The sequence below is a fragment of the Gambusia affinis genome, linkage group LG07, assembly GCF_019740435.1.
Source record: "Gambusia affinis linkage group LG07, SWU_Gaff_1.0, whole genome shotgun sequence".
Classification (NCBI taxonomy): Eukaryota; Metazoa; Chordata; class Actinopteri; order Cyprinodontiformes; family Poeciliidae; genus Gambusia; species Gambusia affinis.
In genome coordinates, this window is record NC_057874.1 from 7,812,547 (window position 1) to 7,830,643 (window position 18,097).

Genomic DNA, 18,097 nt, shown 5'->3' on the forward strand with positions numbered 1-18,097 from the left:
AATTTTTAAAAGTACTACCAAATATAGAGACAGCTATTTATTCATATTTTAACTGTTTAATTCATTTATTCACAATCGGCCCTTTGATGATGTTGGTGGTCTTGTTATGGCCCAAAATGAAAATGACTTTGACTCCACTGCCTTACTTGGATCACCAATTCAGCAGGAAAACCATTTTTTTGGTTGATTTGTGGCTGAGAAATGTTTCGTTTTTGGATCGTTTACTGATGAGCCTCCATCATCATGGGATGTTCAGTTACATTGGCTAACAGCCAGGAAATTGTCTGGAGTTTTTCCAACTGTTTTGATGTCACAGTCATTTTGATGAGCTAAATCCAAAAATCTCATTGGTTTTGCTCAATCGGGTCAACTTTCTGAACTATGGATGCAACATGAGCATCAAAATGCACGACTTGTTTTCACATCTGGATCGGTTTGCTGAGAATCTGGATCAGTGAGTGAAGAGCAGGAGGAGGAGAGACTCCATCAGGACAGAAAAGAGACGGAGAATTTAGAACAAACAACAATAATGTTCAATTTACATTTACTTCTTATCAGTGTTTATTATTCAGTTTGCAGAAATCCAAGTTTGTAACATTTAATTAATACACTCTGTTGGAAAACATTTTTTTTTATCCTAAAACCTATTTTTGGATGAGAAATATTAACGGAAATGAACCAATGATGTAACAATGTCTAATAGGAATAAAAACCTGACCTGATTGAGAAAAATGGATGTCAATTTTGCATTCACGGTGCAAAAATAGTCCTAGTTCAGTAAAAAAAAAAAAAAAAAAAAAAAAAAACATAAACAGCTTCCAATAAATATTTTTTTGTAATCCAGTGTAATCAGAAAGTCAAACTTCTCCACGGCTTCCTGACTGGCCGTCCTGCTTTGCTGCTTCACGTGTTCAATAATATTCCTGACAAATCTCTGAGTCCCTCAGGAACTATTGAGACTGAAACTACACGCAGGTCGACCCCATTTACACATTAGGTCAATTCTGAAGACAACCGGTTGCACAGTGTACTTCAGACTCTGGTTTTTATTTTCTTCTAGGAAAATAAACAACAACATTGTTTTCATTCTACTGCAAAATTGTTGGTTTCTGGCATAAAATCCCAACAAAATACTTCAATTTTCGTGACGTAAAATATGAAACATGCTTTTACGAGACACTGCAGCTTTGGGGTCTCAGCATGTTTTTAATTATAATAGCCTAATCTTCCATTGGGAACAAAAAAAAAAAAAATTTTAAATCATTTTTTCCAGAGTGGAGTGGAGCCACGTCTAGTGTAGCGACTGAACAGCGCAGCGTGTTGCTGATAGATCGAGGTGGCAGTGGCAGCACCGTTCCTCCTAGAGGTAGCTGTGATTTACAGATCAAGCAGGTGATGCCATCAGAACCGCTGGTGGCTTTGACAGGGCCGCACTAAATCACACCCCAGACGGCACGGTGGCGTAGGAGGTCTTGATAACGTTCTGATGCAAAATGATCAGCGGCACCTTGCCTTGATTAGGGCTGACAGCCTGCCAACGCGCGGGCGCTGCGACAGCAAAAGCTACGTTGAGACGTGCGAAGGGGAAGACAGGGAGCAAGTGTGAAGACATTCACTGGGAGTGATAGGACGGGGACAGGCAGAAGTGGGGAAAAGTGTGAGAAGTGACGGGGAAGGGTCCTACAGTATGGATCGTAATCAATGTGGGGGAAGTGGGAATCAGGCCGACTGAAAAGAGATGCCTTGTAGAAAATACAAACATCCATTTTGACAGGAAGCATAATCAATGTGCCCTTTCTAAGGAATCAGCTGGCAAACAAGGAGACATTCAGCAGGGCTTGATAATGCCACCAAATAATTTGCCCCTCCATCTCCCTCGTTCTTTTTTACATCCCTTTCCTCCCCCCTTCGCCCATCTCATACACCCTCGCTGTGACAATATGTCATGCAATGGATATAATTGCAATAATGCAATTTGGTTTGGAGGCGGATTGAGAGCATAATTTGACTCAACCCAGACGAAGTGACAGGCTAATGATTTAGCATGGCCACTGGCTATTATGAGAAGCGAGCGCTTTCCCCGCTACTGAGCTAATTTTCACTGATGATGGTCTTAGCGCGCTGCCTTTGTGTCGACACAAAAGAGAGCGTATGGCCATGAGGCGGACAGCTGGATGATGCAACCCACCCACCCATTGCCAAACAAACACAAGTCTCTTGTCCGGGAGAAGCTATTCGACGCCGTGAACGGGATGGATCCGAGGAAAAAGGAAAAATCCCAACCTGGAGCGAAGCAATTTTCAAAGACGGGTTAATCCGTGTTCCTTCAGGCCGCGAAGCTCCTTAGGTGACAAAAAAGATCAGAAAAGAGGAGGTGTTGCATCAGCACCAGTACCAGAGTTAATTATGAGAGTTGTGTGTTGACGCAAGGTCAGGGAAACAGTCGCAGTCTGCTGGGTCTTGCCGAAATTTGTCTCCTTGATGTCTGAAAATTATTCTGACATGTTCCGCTAAAGACGAGAAATATAAAAATGAAGTAGCGATGCGTTTACAGTGTCTTTTTTATGCTACAACCACAAAATTTAATGCATTTCATTGGGATTTTATGTGATAGACCAACATGAACTGGTGGAACTGCCACAGCGTGTTTGAACATATGAATATTTATGAATCCAGATATTTAATGTCAATTTTACCAAGATGGAGAAAGTACAGCAATGAAAGAAATGTGGGAAAAAATAGCTTTCAAAACTTTTGTAAAATGATATAGCACTGCATATTTCATCCTCCAATCGCGTAGAGCAACACGACAACGGGTGTATGTGAGGACAACATCGTTGCTCAACTTTCTGAAGGAGGTTCTGTTAAAAACAAGCCAAAGCAACGTTTCCATAGCCCCGTTCCTTTGAGTACTCTGCAAGAAACATTGCAAGAGTGAAAACAAGAAGGAATTTTTTCAATCTCTTTCGCAGTAACTGAGCAAAACAGCTTTTGCCCAAAACCAGAGAAGTGAAAAGTCAGGTTTAATACTTGCCCTGTTTCAGACTGCGACTTAAAGAGTTTTTCTGACTTTGACAAAAGTATAGTGCAAGCTCGATTAGGGTTCTTCTGGTAAGGTATTATGCGAATGTGAAGTGGGCAAAGTCAGACGTTGCTGTGAAACAGTGCGTGTCTCAATGTATGCGTGTGTGTGTGTGTGTGTGTGTGTCGGCAGCGTAAGTACATGGCTTGAATCTGAGCTGCAGAGTTTATTTATATCAGCTTATTTCTATGAGCCCTGCAGCTGGTTAAGATGAAAGGGTTGCCCCGGCACACAAGGCATGAATGTATGTATTCTGCGTGTGGGAATGAGAGCTTGTGATGACTTTCATCCAGGTAAAACGGGTAACGTAATCCTTATATCAGTTGTTTTGTGAGATTTTTGCGCCACAGGCAAAGAGAATGAAATGTTTTGTAATAACTCCGCTGCTCTCTCTACCCTTTTGCCGTTCTTTTGTTCCTCTCTCGTCTCTCTATCTTCCTGTTTTATTTCACTTCCAATTTTCTTTTGTAATTTATCTAACTGTCATTTCTTTTTCTCTCTCTCTCTTGCAGTCTGTTTCTTGCTGTCGGCAGTCATCTGCTTTAGTTTCTTTATGGCGCTGCTGTTGTCAGGCGTAGGTATGAAGCTTCTCCATCATTTCGCACAAAGCCACTTTAAAGAAAAAAAAAAAAAGCAAAGGCAGAAATAGAAAACTATACCTCGGAAGTATAGGGTCCCCTCAGCTGGGCTGCGTGAGGAGCAGCATTTATAAAGTGTGGCACCAGGAAAAGCTTTTCGTTCGCTCAGCCTCAATTTGAAATGATACTCAAAAAAAAAATCCTCTAAAGCCAGATCCTCTTACATCCCATCAATTATTCAACCTGACTCTTTTGTACAAGCAGTCTTGTTTACAAGGACCGCCTAGCCAATTGTAAATGTTTGCGTGCCCACTGAGGCCCCTGCGACCGCACGCGTTGATCACACAGTGATTTACCTCGATTATCCCCCGCCACTCACATCTGTGCTGATGGTACATCTGTCCACCTGGCTGGGAAGCAGAAAACTCCCCCAGCGCACAGAGGCGAACGAGAGACACCGGCCTCGCCGCATGTGGAGCTCGTCGTCTGGACCGGGGGTCTGATTGAGGGCACGGCATCTGGCTGCCAGGCCCAGCAGATGTGCACACACGCTTACACGCTGCAAATATCGGCGTGAATAAAAGTGGAGGAGTGGCTGGTTGACATTTGCGAATTTGCACATTTCTAATGCAAGAAGTCAAAGTTGCACTCCTTCATCCTGCCCAAGTATTTGGGTCCCAGTGATTGAATTCAGGCGCTGCACTCAAAATCTCAGCAAGTGTTTTAGGTCCAGTTTCTAATGCATTCTATCTTAGAACACAAAACTAACTAACAAGTGGCTTTTCAGCAAGAAATAGAAGATAGTTTTAAGTCGATCATTTCATAATATGGGTGTGCTGTGGTGGCATAGAGGATAGCACGACCCACATTTGGAGGCCTTGAGTAATCGATGCGGTGGTTGCGGGTTCGATTCCCGGACCCAACTGACATTTGGGTCAGTTGGGTCTTCCCCCGTCTCGTTCCCCCCTTCCTGTCAGCCTACTGTCATATAAGGGACACTAGAGCCCCCCAAAAAAATCATTTCATAATATTGCTGAAAAAGTACTCGCTATGAGTGAAATAATCTGCCAGAGGAACAAAATGTTTTCTTCCACCGGTAGATTATTTCACTTATTGCTAGTATTTTTACATCAATATTAAGGAATTATTGACTAAAAACAAGCTCCTCTATTAGACTGAAAAGCTACTTGTAAGTTAGTTTTGTCTTATTTCAAGTGTACTAAGAGAGTATGCACTAGAAACCAGAACAAAAATACTCGGTTTTGTTTTAATTGTGGTATTCCTGTTTGAGTTTGCCCCATGTCACAAACCACACTGAAAACTGGTGTTTTTGCTTCAGTATTTGGTTTATTCCTTGCTCTGCTGGGCAGGGGGTCAATGAATATTACACTGACTCGTTAACAATTCTCCAATAGAGCTTTGAAATGGAAAAGCTGGGATTAAACTTGAGGCAGGCACCAAAGTTCTGGCTTCAAATTCAAGTAAACAAAAGGTAACACTTTATTTGAAGGGGTGAGCGTAAGACTGACATGACATAAACGTGACACAACAACAGTCATGAACATGAAGGAGTCTTCATGAATGTTTACAACTGTTGTCATGGAGTGTTGGGTCACTAATGACATTTTTAATGGGACTTTAATGCATCTTTTAGTGCAACTTTGCATTAAAAGTGTCATTATTTACCAAATGACACCGCATGACAACAGCTGTAAACATTCATAAAGACTCCTTCATGGCAGGTGTAATGTCATGTTTATGACAGATGTAATGTCAGGCTTATGCAAACCTTTCAAATACTGTTACCAAACACAAAATACCCATTTTGCTCACAAATCGGTATGCAAAACCAAACTTGCAGAAAGAATGAGTGTCAGGACTCCTAGTAAAGCAGATGTAACAGCAAAAGGGGGAAAAAATGAGCAAGTTTAGCTTGATTTTATGGCAGAGAAATGTTCTCCACATATGAAGTTGTGAGGCTCGGCAGCAGGCCCGGAAAACAACTAAAGAAATGGTTTCTGTGTTTCATCCTCAGTCGCATCAGTCTCCCTCCGTTTCCACCTCACCTGCCAGGGAAATTTATGAGGATAGCGTTTCTCCACCCAATGTTCCAGACAACACACATTTCTCAGGAAAACAAACCATTAATATGGCTTAGGTTTAGGATCTATAGTGCATTTGGACAACTAATTATGAACCACGCAAATAAATGTAGCCTGTGCAGTCATTGGTTTCAACACCGCAGCACTTGCTCGCAGCTTATTTATCTGTCGGGGACAAATAGCAGTTGAAAGTTGGGCTCCAACTTGTTAGATTGCTCCAACTTGAGTCAAATATTGTGACGGTAAGAATAATAGTATTTTCACAAGTTTGAATTGTATTTGAAATACCAGATATTTACCACTTCAGTGTCTCGCAGGTCGAACAAAACGCTCTGCCTTCTACAGTCTGCTTTTCCCCTGTTGCCACTGCGACTCGTCATGCTGTCAGGCAGATATGTGTGTGTAATCCTGAGGCGTCACTTGCCTAAATTAAACGTGTCACTTTGGTACCAGGTTTGCATATTATTCCACACGGCACTACGGAGTTATTGAGTGTGAGGAAATATATTGCCGTGGTGCCGTGCCCATTGTCAGCCAAACTACAGGAGAAGCACAACTTTGCATTTGGTTGTGACTGTGGTTGTTTGTAGAAAACGTTAATATTGAGTCTTCTACACCGTCGTTAAGCAAACGGGATTGTAAGACACAAAGTACACATATATATTGCCATCAGAAAGTATGCTTTTTTTAATGCATTTGTTACGTTAAAGACCTTTCAGACATTATTTTTGAGTACTTTTCTTTGAAAATTGAAAATTACGCAAATGGTGTAAATATGACAATATTTTAAAAAATGTTTCCTGTTATTTTTGTGATTTTATGAAAGTGTCAACATTTAAACATAACAGATATTGGAATTTGTTAATTTCGCTAAGAAACTCAACATTGAGCTCAAATGTACAAGCATCACTACTGATTACTGTTTGAATGCTTCTGCAACTTGGTCAACTTGCTAATGATCTCCACCACTTAGGCGTTCACGGCGAAGCAATCAGACTCAAAACCACGGGAGTCTTGCTGTATATGGCCCAAGAAAAGCGCATTGAAGATTGTCAAACCAGGAGAAACTAAATTTTCAGATCTGATGAAAATCTGGCCATAACTCTAAGCTTCTGTTGTCTGGAGGAAAAAAAAACATTCACCATTGGTATATTTGGTATATACCTGGCTAACAGCATCCTCTCCGTGAAGCACGGTGGTGGCAGCGAAATGCTGCAGGGACTTTTTTTTTGGCAACTAGTTCCCATAGAGAGTGAAATGATCTATGCGTTTTTCAAGTAAACCAGCTCCAGTGTGCTCTGGAACTCCGAGTAGAAAATGAAATGAAAATGACCTAAAGCCACGACAACTGAGAGCAGTCTCCAGCCTCTTTTATAAAACACTTTTTTCATAACCCTTAAAAACAAGCTGCCTCTCAGCACCTCCTGGCCATCCACCAATCACCGGTGGAAACGGCAATATCCTGCACAAGTGATGACCTGTGGGATGACAGGAGGATAGGTTGTGCATTGACTTTAACACTTTACATAAAAACCATCTCTGAGATCTCCTCAGGCTATTGTTTTGGAAATGATAATGCAGGATGAAGTCGAGCAGGGGAACCTGTTGTGGACTTCAAATTTCAGTGATGGAGCTCAACGTTCTGCTCTTCCTGTTAGGAATGTTTTCTGAAACATGATAAGACTTTTAAATCCCTTGGATAACTGTTCACACAAACCATACGTCGCCATTTATTTCACTGAGATTTACTGGAAAACCCGCTGGTCACTACAGAAATCACCTGCAGGGCTGTGATTACCTCACCTGTCTAGTCTGGGGAATAACAGAGGTCAGCAATCCTCAATGACTCTCACTGCATCAGTCCCTTTGCAGAAAATATCTTAAACCCAGCTTGATGCGTCTGTGAAGAGGCTTTTGAAAGTTCATCCAAAGACACAACTTTAATCCACTTGAACATCACCCCAAGGAGCTGAAGTTGGATGTATACGGACACCGCCCATCCAGCCAGACTGAGTTCAAGATGATCTCCAGAGAGGAAATGGACAATGCTGTAGAGACATACCCAAAAACATTTGAGACTGTGACTGCTGCCAAAGGTGCTGCAAAAACATACACAACCACGAGCCATCAGTATCTATACACTAACAAGCATTTTCATCAAGGGTTACCGCGTGATGACCTTTGAGACATACAACAGTTCTGTGACATATAACAAGAAAAACGCGAAAGAGGTTGGAGCTACTTTGAGAATGACGAATGCCAGTTGATATGCCAATAATGTTGCTACCGATTCGTCTCAAACTCACACGAGCTGCACACATTGCCAAGTTCTGCCAGGCTGTTGCCATGCTAATGTAACTGTTAGTCTGACAAAGGCTCAGATCAATGGAGCCTCCAGTGGCTAATTGCTTTAGAGAGATAAGTGAATCTGACGACACAGCAAGGAACGGCTCGGCGAGAGGAAGCAGCAACAGAGAAAATGTTAATGAATCCTTCGTTCACTCCACCGTCAGTATCAGCCCTTTGCAGGCCTGCCACAAAATGAATATTAAAGATACTTCTGATTGTTTGTCTGTTTTTTCCCTCTTCGGTGTTTGTTGTTTCTTGGTGTCATTGGATTTTAATGGGCTGTGTAGGACTGTTTTTGACACGTATTTTCTGCCGGTTAATAGACAGGCGCTTTTTGCACTTCGTTTCCACACCATCGTTTTATAAAGCAAACCAGCTGCGGTTTGTGAAACTATACGGCTATGTTGTTCTGTTGTAAAGTGCTGCACTGTATTCAAAGTGAACATGTGGTCCGGTGAGAACAATAAAAGTCCTGAATGCCATTAGAAGTGGCAATGGTAGAAAAATTGGTTCAACAGTCTTCTGTAAATACGTTTATTTGACTAAACGGATAGTCTTGCCTTTAACCTTTAACTTTTTCACATTGTGTCATTCCGTATTAATGACATAACATGGGTTTCGTTGTGTGACGGAGCAAATCAAAATAGTGAAGAATTTTGACATAAAGCAAAATGACACATGGTTTTAAAGTTGGTTTTGCAGATAAGTGTGGCATCCATTCGTATTTCTCTTTTGCTTTTACGTAAAACCCGCGTCAGCCAACTGCATTTAAACCTCAGCTAATTTATGAACACAATTTGCTTGAGCGCAAATTCACCTCAGGATAAATCCAGGTGCTCTCTGAATGTCTGATGGCCCCCGAGACATTTAGAACGACGTCAAAAGGCGAAGAGAAAAGGGAAAGAACACGTCGCCTCGTCGCGCATAGGAGCGTCATCCGATATGTTTAGCACTTTAGAGGTTTGTTAGCCAACATCAATGATGAAGAAGCATCTTGAAGTCCCAAGTCCAACTTAGGTTTTGACCCCCACAGTTCTGAAATCTGGAGTTTATGCATCCTTTTCCTTCCACGCCCCCAGTTATGCCTTACTTTGTTTTGTTGAGTCATCCCAATAAGATGTATGGAAGTTTGTGGTTGTAGCATTTAGGGTGCATGAATACGTTAGCAGGTGTTAAGAAAAATGATTATTTCTAATGCTTTAAACAGTGTCTCTGTAACTCTGCAGTTTTCTTGTTAACTCATACGTTGCTTGTTGTGAGATTAAACGCTGTAACTCTGTGACGTCATCACGCATGTTGCTCCTGATTGGAACACGCGGCTCACTGGAAGAATCCGGGAAATAGGAAGGAAATAGAGAGAGCCAAGCTTTTTCCAAATTAAGCTAACTTATTATTTCTTTCTTTAACACAGGACACACCACGCACAGTAACTGAACTGAAAGAAGGAAAAAATAAAAGACTCGGCTGAAGTTGATCCCTTCCTACTGAAATGAGCGACAGCAATATGTGGAGTAGCTGCCGCCTAGCTCTGATATCTCCAATCAGATTTCCTTCATCAGCTAATCTCCTCCTGACTATTATTAAATCAGTGTCAGTTTCTGACAGCCTGAGCTGGAAAGTGTTTCTTCTACCATGACAGACCTCTTTTTCTTTCCTTCCCCTCCCTGAAGCTGACTCCAGTTGTCACACACCTCTCTACCTCTGATACACTCACTTCATCTCAAGATTGCTTTTCTCACAGAACACAAATCCTGGACTTGCATTTGCTGGATTTGACTGCGGGGCTTAAACAAATTGGATGAGACAAAGGATTATGCATAAGCTGAGTGAATTTCATCCCTTTATTTTTACCCCTTCCTCCAGCTGATCTTTGCTGATTGGGCAAATTTCACACAGTTGTGTTAAACGGGACTTTGGGAGGGAGGTTTCCTCTTGGGAACCAAACAGGCATAGACAGTGACATGCCTAGAAACACTCTGCACCATTCCTGCCCTCTCAAACATCATTGCTTTATAATGCACTGCGTTACACTGTAACCCCTTAGCTCACCTCGGTAGCTCATTGTTTCCCATGCACACTCTCTCTCTGACTGGCTGCTCTCTCATTAGGTTTGTCCATGCTGTTTGTTTGCCTCTATGACTCCTATCCTCTAAATACCACCAGCTGCTAACAAGTGGAGGTAAAAGTATGCAGTCTCCATGCTGTGTTTGAAGTCGATCCCCTACAGAGACACTGCAGACACAAGTAAACACAAGATCTTCTCTGCGAGAGCTTCAGAAAACTATTCCTGCTCCTTTAAACTTCTTCCTAACTTGTCGTGTTACAGGCACAAAGTTCAAAGTGTTTTGTTAAAGTGGTTTCACGTCTTAATTCTTACGCGTAATGTACAGACGGTACTTTAAATGTTAACTTTCATTAATTAATTGCATTGACATTAGCACGATTTTAATTTTTATCAATTTTTTAAACCAAATTGATGACTTTTTTTCATTTTTTTTGTAGCAGACAAAGGTTCCAGCCAGAACCACTGTACTGTATTCATGAGTTTCTGGCACGCCCTTAAGTCCGATGCACAGGCAATATCCGCAAATAACAGTGATGGTTGACAAAGCTGCTTCCTTTGGCCCACTTGAGGTTCATTTTGGCTTAAAAAAAAAAATAAATAAAACATATAATAGGATGCTGAAAAAGATCACTGTTGTGTTAAAGGAGTTAGCCTGCAAGTGAAGCTATTCAAGCCTAAAGTAGCATCTCAATGCTAAACATGTTGCAGCAGCCCAAACATCCCCAACGCTGACGTCTACGTTTCTTAAGAATAGTTTCAAAAAAGTCCCATCAATGATCAGGGGAAACACTTGAAAGCGGAATGGATATAATAATATTTTGCACCAATCTGATGGTTGAAAAACCTAAATAACAGCTTTAAAAATAATAAATATCTTTATTATTTAGGAAATGTGTCGATTTAGTCAATAATTTAGCGGCAAAAAAGGGTATTTCTTGTCATTCAAATCGTTTTTGAAGGGCGACAAGGAGCGGCAATGCAAAATATGTGAAAGCCTGTGTTTCTTTCTAATGCTCTTTAGCAGCAACCTAAATATAAAATGATAAATCTGTAAATGAGTTTGTGCTTGACGAATTTTTTTTGTAAAAGGCGAAGGTGATGTACAAATGACTGGATATTCACGGGTGTCAACTAAATTTGCATGCTTCGTACCATCCTCATTAGAGGTGGACATAATAACGCGAACACCTTGAGGCCGTGGGAGCTCAGCTGGTCTCCTCTGGCATCAGCAGAGGCCAGCGCCGGCAGAGAAGACAAATGCACTGTGTGCTCTGCAGATTTTCTGCTTCAACTTTGACACCTTTTGAAAAGATGTGAATCCCCAGCTGGCTGGCGTTACGTCTTCCTAAATGCAGCTGAAACTGGGGATCGAGCTGCAGCTCAGGCTCCGGCCACCAGGGAGCAGCGCTGTGCAAAAACAGCCCTCAAATATTGACTGCTGCAGAAACCGACATGGAACAGTGAAAATGTTTGTCAGGAAGGAGGGTGGTTAAATATTGCAGTTCTCATTTGGAAACAGGAAACAGTCAGTTCGTTACTTCCTTCCTCATCTCACCGAAGCAAAAAAAAAAAAAAAAAAGATCCAAAAGACGACATATTTTAATAATTCAGCTTTAGAGATTGCACACAGGGATATATTCCCGTGGTTTATTTCTGTAAATGTTTTTAATGACAATGCTTATGACAATGTAAACAATGAAAACTCAAAACTCAGTTGTGCAGAAAATTTTAATATTTTATTGGACCAATAAAAGCAGTAGACAGTCATTCAACCCTGACCCTGGATAAGGAGTGTAAGCCACACAAAGATCGCTAAAGAAGCAGGATGCTCACAGAGGGCTTTATCCGAGCACGTTTATGGGAAGCTTAGTGGAAGGAAGAAGTGGGGTGAGGAAGTTCCACAGGAATCACTGCTGCCTTTAGAGGGTTTTGACCCTAAATCCAACGATGCAGACGAGGTCAGGGCTGCTGACGGAGCAACCCGAGCTTCTTCAACACCCAGCAGAGCCGCAGGCGGTCGGCCTCCTTGTCATGCTATATTGATGGAGTGACCCGTACAAAAGGTGGCCCAACTTAGTACACTTCTGTTGTAAATACACTTTATTTTAAATCTGTCTTCTATAATATTCACATTTTCTGTTAATCTGAATTGTACATTTTCATCGACTATCAAAATGAACAGAAATAAATGCTTGAGATACATGACTTTGTGCGTAATGAAACGGGTTTCACCTTCTGAAGTGAATAAGTGAACACGTACGATGATGTTCTACCGAGAAGCACCTGTAAGTTTACCCTAATGTCCGTGTGCATGTTCTTTTTTTTTTGTTGTTGTTTTTTTTGTATATATGTATATATAAAATGTGCATGAATGCTGCTGCAGAACGTCATGGGTTTTTTTTTCTTCTTCTTCTTCTTCTTCTCAAAATAGACTATTGTTGCTGAGACGGTGCTCAAAGAAAGAGGGCAGTGTGGTGTGACTGGCCTAACAGCAACGCTGCACCGTAAGCCTAAAAATATTCCATGTCAGTGTTCCCAGGAGGAGCCCGGCTCTATCCAGGCCTCTCAGTAATGAGAGAGTGGAGGCGCCTGCCACTGGTAGACCTGCCGTCCCCCGAGCTCCCTCTGGCTCAGAGCGCAGCGCTGCAGCCGGAGAGTCAGCGGCTCAGCTCCCAAAGATTTATCATAGCTCACAAGGCAGCAAGTGTCTGAGAAGCAGAGGCTCTCGGCCGCAGAGGAGGAGGAGGAGGAGCTGGCCCCAGAAGGCTAACCCCTAGGCATGCTGACCCAACACATTCACGTATCAGAGAGGCAGACTTGATGCCGTGTGAGAAAGATTTGGATGCAATGTCCAGGAGAGAGAAAACTTCATTTTGAAAAGCGTGACAGCAAAAAAAAAAAAAAAAACGAAAGAAAGAAAGAAAAGCTCCATTCTAGTTCAAGCGAGAAAACTGTGATGCAGTGTGTGGAGCAAAACTTTCTTTTAACAGCGCCATCATCACTTTGTCAGTGTGTTAGAGGAGAGGGGCATGAGAGAGGGGAAAAGAGTCTGACAGAGAAGACAGAAAAGTGTGACGGCTGCTTGCTGTGCAACACTGCTGTACTGCAGTAATGATCAGGCCCTGTAGAGGATGAGGGGCGGAAAGAAAGAAGGTTCCTAACGCTGACATTATCTGCAGCAATTATTTCTGTAAACCACACAGAAGCATTGATCAGACACAATCAATGGAAAATGTAGAACACAAAAAGATCCATCCACCGATAAAGGTAGAGATAAAAACCTCCACTAATTGAACCGGTTTGCATTCTTGACATACAAAATGTAAAGACAAATCAGTCTCGCTATTTACGCTTGTATAAAATGCCACACAGTATCCACAGTGGATTAAAAGTAAAAAAAAAAATACAGCGCCTTGCAAAAGTATTCATACCCCTGGAGCATTTTGACTTTTATTTATGTTTAGAAAAACACAAAGTAGTGTAAGATTGTTAAGTTGCTGGAAAACGGTATATAGGATTTGCATTTGTTAGTGGATGATCATCTGACAAACAATCAAACATTGACCGTTTGATTGTGCAAATTGAAACTAAAAAACAAATTTGCTGAACGGAAACGATTCTTTTTTTTTTTGCATACATTTCTAATGGAAGCCAGTGTACCTGTGTGAGGTTTAGCATAGATGTAAATCTAACGGTTCTGTGAAGGCCTTGGAGGTTTGTTAGAGAAAAATAGCAAAATAAATAACGTCATGAAGACCAGACACAACGGAGACGTCAGGTACAAAGCTGTACAAATGTTCCGATATTAATTGGCAAACATTTTTGAATAAATATCTTCCACCAAACACTTCACTATTTTGTCCATCCATCCATTTTCTGTTCACCCTTGTCCCTAATGGGGTCAGGAGGGTTGCTGGTTCCAATCTCCAGCTACGTTCCGGGCGAGAGGCGGGATTCACCCTGGACAGGTCATCAGTCTGTCGCAGGGCAACACAGAAAACATACAGGACACACAACCATTCACACACACACTCACACCTAGGGATAATTTAGAGAAACCAATTAACCTGACAGTCATGTTTTTGGACTGTGGGAGGAAGCCGGAGAACCCGGAGAGAACCCACCATGCACAGGGAGAACATGCAAACTCCATGCAGAAAGACCCCGGGCCGGGAATCGAACCCAGGACTTTCTTGCTGCAAGGCAACAGCTCTACCAACTGCACCACTGTGCAGCCCCTCACTATTTTGTGTTGGACTATTTTATGTAATCAAAGTGAAATACATCGGTTTCTGTTCTTTAAGAAACAAAAATGCTAAAATGGCCAAGAGGTATTGATACTTTTGCAAGTCACTGTAGCTAGAAAAATCTGTTTCAGTCAGCTGTATGAAAAAGCAGAAAGACAAATGATTCCGTTTGGTTGAGCGTTTATGGGCTTCCTTAAAAACCGTAGCCACAGACTGAACCCAGCAGATCAAGGAGACATAACTCTGAAGGATGAGCTCATAAATGTCTCCGGGCGAAAATAAAAAGAGAAATAAATGAGACATAGTTTGCTAGTTCATATTGTTCCAAGCTGCAAGAAAGTAAAGGTCCATAAATACTTTTTTTTTTTTTTCACCAAATAACTACTCAGAATTAATGGTTTACGATATGCATATTTATCTACAGTACTTTGAACGTCAGACAGTTTACAAAACGCTTCACCTCCAGTTTCATTTCAGATACGCCACAAAGGATGTGTCGCGTACCAAACAATAAAACGTCACCCAAACGGTTCCGACGGGTGCAAATACCCTACATGAATTTTTAATAATGCTGTTATGATTCTACTGCGATCCCCCCCCTAATTAGAGCTGCAAAATGACTCCTGCAAAAACAGCGTGAGCGTCGGTGACATGACCCACAAGAGCATTCTGATGCTAATTTGCTATTTCACCAGTTATGAGCTTTTATCTCTTTCGTGGCTCCCAGACCTTCGTCACTCCTGTCTCCGGCAAAGGCTTCCAGAGTTTGACGACGCCGTTAGCGCATCCTCGAGTTCACGCTGCGCTCTCGCACCAGAAACGCTCGGCTCAAAGCACAGTTTCAAAATACTGCATTTTTGTGTTTTGAGATCCACCGTAGAGAGTAGGAATGACGTCGTTGTCCGTGTGTGACCCCGACTGCAGTCTCGTAGCTTCAGTTTTTGCTGCATGTGGGTCTCCATGTGGTTTTGATGAGAACATTTGATCCATTTTGTGTTTTTGTGACAGACAGCAGTCCCTTCACCTCCATATTTCCCCCCGTTGGGCTGTGAATGCGTGAGTCATCCGCTGTCTCCACATGGAGCGCTTTGGGTTTCCTTTTTGCTTCGGCGGCTCTCTCGCTATCGTGTGACCTGCAAAGAGAAGCAGAGAGAGAGAAAGAGTGTTAGAATTAGTGTGTCACGAACAAACGACGAAAAAATATGAACGCTCCTTGAACCCCTTTTTCACAGGCCGTTCAAAATATGTCAGATAATTTGATGGGATGTTGCTTTTTTTTTCTTAAGCGGATGGCCGACGGCTCTGTGATTTCTCAATAGACGTCTCAAAAGTGGGACATCCATTTCTAGTCACTCGTTCTGGTCAACATTTAAGTCGTGTGGCAAGTTTGCACATAGAGACTTAAGAGCTCCCCATTTCTTTTTGCTGAACAATCAAGCCCAGTTCTGTTGCACAGGGATCTTCTATGAAAATCTATTTTCTTTATGGTTTGTTTAGTTCACGACTTTGACTGAACCAGATGTGTCTCTTATATTCTCTCTGGCTCGTTGCAAACTGGACTTTTCATGGTTTTCTTTAGACCTTCCTTCATGTCTGCCTCTTTTCATGAAGGCTAAATTTGTTGAGTACATTTTCAGAAGCTCGATACTTGCTTTCTGAAATATCCGAAGCTACAATGTTGTCTTAATAATCCAAGCCTGCTGTGAAATTTTCCCACCATTTTATTTCTCACCCATCTGCTGTGCTCCTTGACCTTCATGACCCTGTTTGTTCACTAATTTCCTTCACAAAACAACTGCGGTTACCTTATATTGATTTTAAATCACACAAAATCAGGCTGTTTTGATCAATTCTGCAACTTATAAAGATAATCGATAAAAGTTAATTTGAGGATCTCACTCCAATGTTTCTCTGCCTGCATTTCTAGCAGATTAGCAGTGTTTGTGTTCAACTGTTGGTGTCATCCAGGACATATTACTCTGGAATATCGTCTCTGCTGCCTGAAAATTGACTTTTTAGCTTGTCCTGACTTACATAAGACCAACTTCAGTCAGAGGCCTCTTCAGATTAGCTGCAAAACTGACTGCTACCGGAGATTCTTTCCTCCAACTCAGCAACTCTTTTGAAGATACTTGGACGTTATGAGTTATGATGTTTAATTTCCCTTTGGGATAAATGAAGTATTTTTCAATTGAACTGGATTGAATTCAAATGAGGCTGAATACATAAATGCCTGGCTGTCATGCTTTATTTAATTGTAAAAAACAAACAAAAAAAACAAAAAAAAACCTTTATATATAAACCATGTATCTTTTTTCTTTCCTTCCACTTCCCAATTATGCACTATTATGTCTTGCTCTACTACCTTACATAAAATCCAATTGAAAGCCTTTGTAATTTGACAAAAACATAATAAAAAAGGTTCAAGAGGTATGAACGCTTTTGTCATTCAATGTGTGGAGACATGTCTCCACTCACTTCACAAACACTGGATAAATGTTACCTTTTGAAAGCCGGGATCAGAGATCGCAGAAGGAATTTTTAAATCAATCTCCTTCCTCTCTGTTTCTGCCTCTCCGTCCTTCTGTTTGGTAAGAAAACAGCTTGTTTTGTTGAATGACGGCCGAGAGAAACAGCAGCAGCTCTGGAGCTAAAGCTAAATTTGCAGCTGCAGTAGCTTGTTTACAGTCTGGCAGTGGACTGTGCGAATAGAATTGTAAATGTAAATACCCTTTGGTCTTCAAACCTAATCCTGTGTGCATTTTAAATGAATGCTGATAAATTGTAAAACTCCGGTCCTCGTGGTCCAATCCCGAGAACGCTGTGACAGGTGGACCGTAATATTAGACGTGGGAAACATTATATGTGAAGCCCGTCTCTGCTCTTTCTTGTCGAACCGTTGCGGTATTGCCCTGCGTGTTTCTGCAGCACGCCAACGCTGCGTGGGAGCGGGGGAAATAAAGGAGACGGACAGATACAGACCATCGTGGCAAATAAGATGCCGAGGTTACGGAAGGAGGTCACGGATGGAAAATGAGAAGCCGGATGAAGACGAAAGCCGCAGAGCACGGCCGCGTGAGCGGTTGCCGGGGGGATCAGTGTGTCGTTGCAGCTGCTTGCCGTGACATCTGCCACCACGTCTCAGAGTAACTGCTTCCTTGCTTGCAAATGCACAATTAAAGCAGTCATCCGACCAGCTAGTAAGGCTACGTGGGACAAATCAGAAGAAAAAGAATAAACAAAAAAAAGAGGGGATGAAATGAAAAGGCAACAGGACGAGGATAATTGCAACCTATCACTCCCAGAGTTGGTGTTAGACTCAGGGTCATTAATTGTGCTGCCTGTGATGGAGCTCAGAAGAGCCTCGGCTCCTCAGTCTACCCCGCTCACCAATTTAATTATGACTCTTAATTGTACAGCCTCTGTGGAAGTCTCCCGCCATAATGCATTCTAATGAATACGACAGATGTTGGGCTGCTGTGCCATCTCTCGAGCAATTACTCTCACGGCGCCTGCGCCGCTTCACCCACGCTCCCGCCTCCCCCTCCAACTGTTTCTCTTTTTATACTTCACCTGTAAATAAAAAGCACCTGCTCAGTCAGTCCCACGATACACACACACGCCTACACATACACACACACACGTCTACAGCTTCAAATTAACTTTCACACTTC

The 18,097-nt window shown here is 42.0% G+C and overlaps 1 protein-coding gene across 1 annotated transcript in view; it reads right to left on the reverse strand.

Moving 5' to 3' along the window:
* Positions 1-11,240: 11,240 nt before the first annotated feature.
* Positions 11,241-18,097, reverse strand: part of tafa4b (TAFA chemokine like family member 4b) — a 54,983-nt gene continuing 48,126 nt past the window's right edge. Inside the window, exon 6 of the mRNA XM_044122740.1 lies at positions 11,241-15,556. Coding sequence (XP_043978675.1) covers positions 15,545-15,556 — 12 coding nt within the window. The 3' untranslated portion in view covers positions 11,241-15,544. The remainder of the gene's footprint in view (positions 15,557-18,097) is intronic.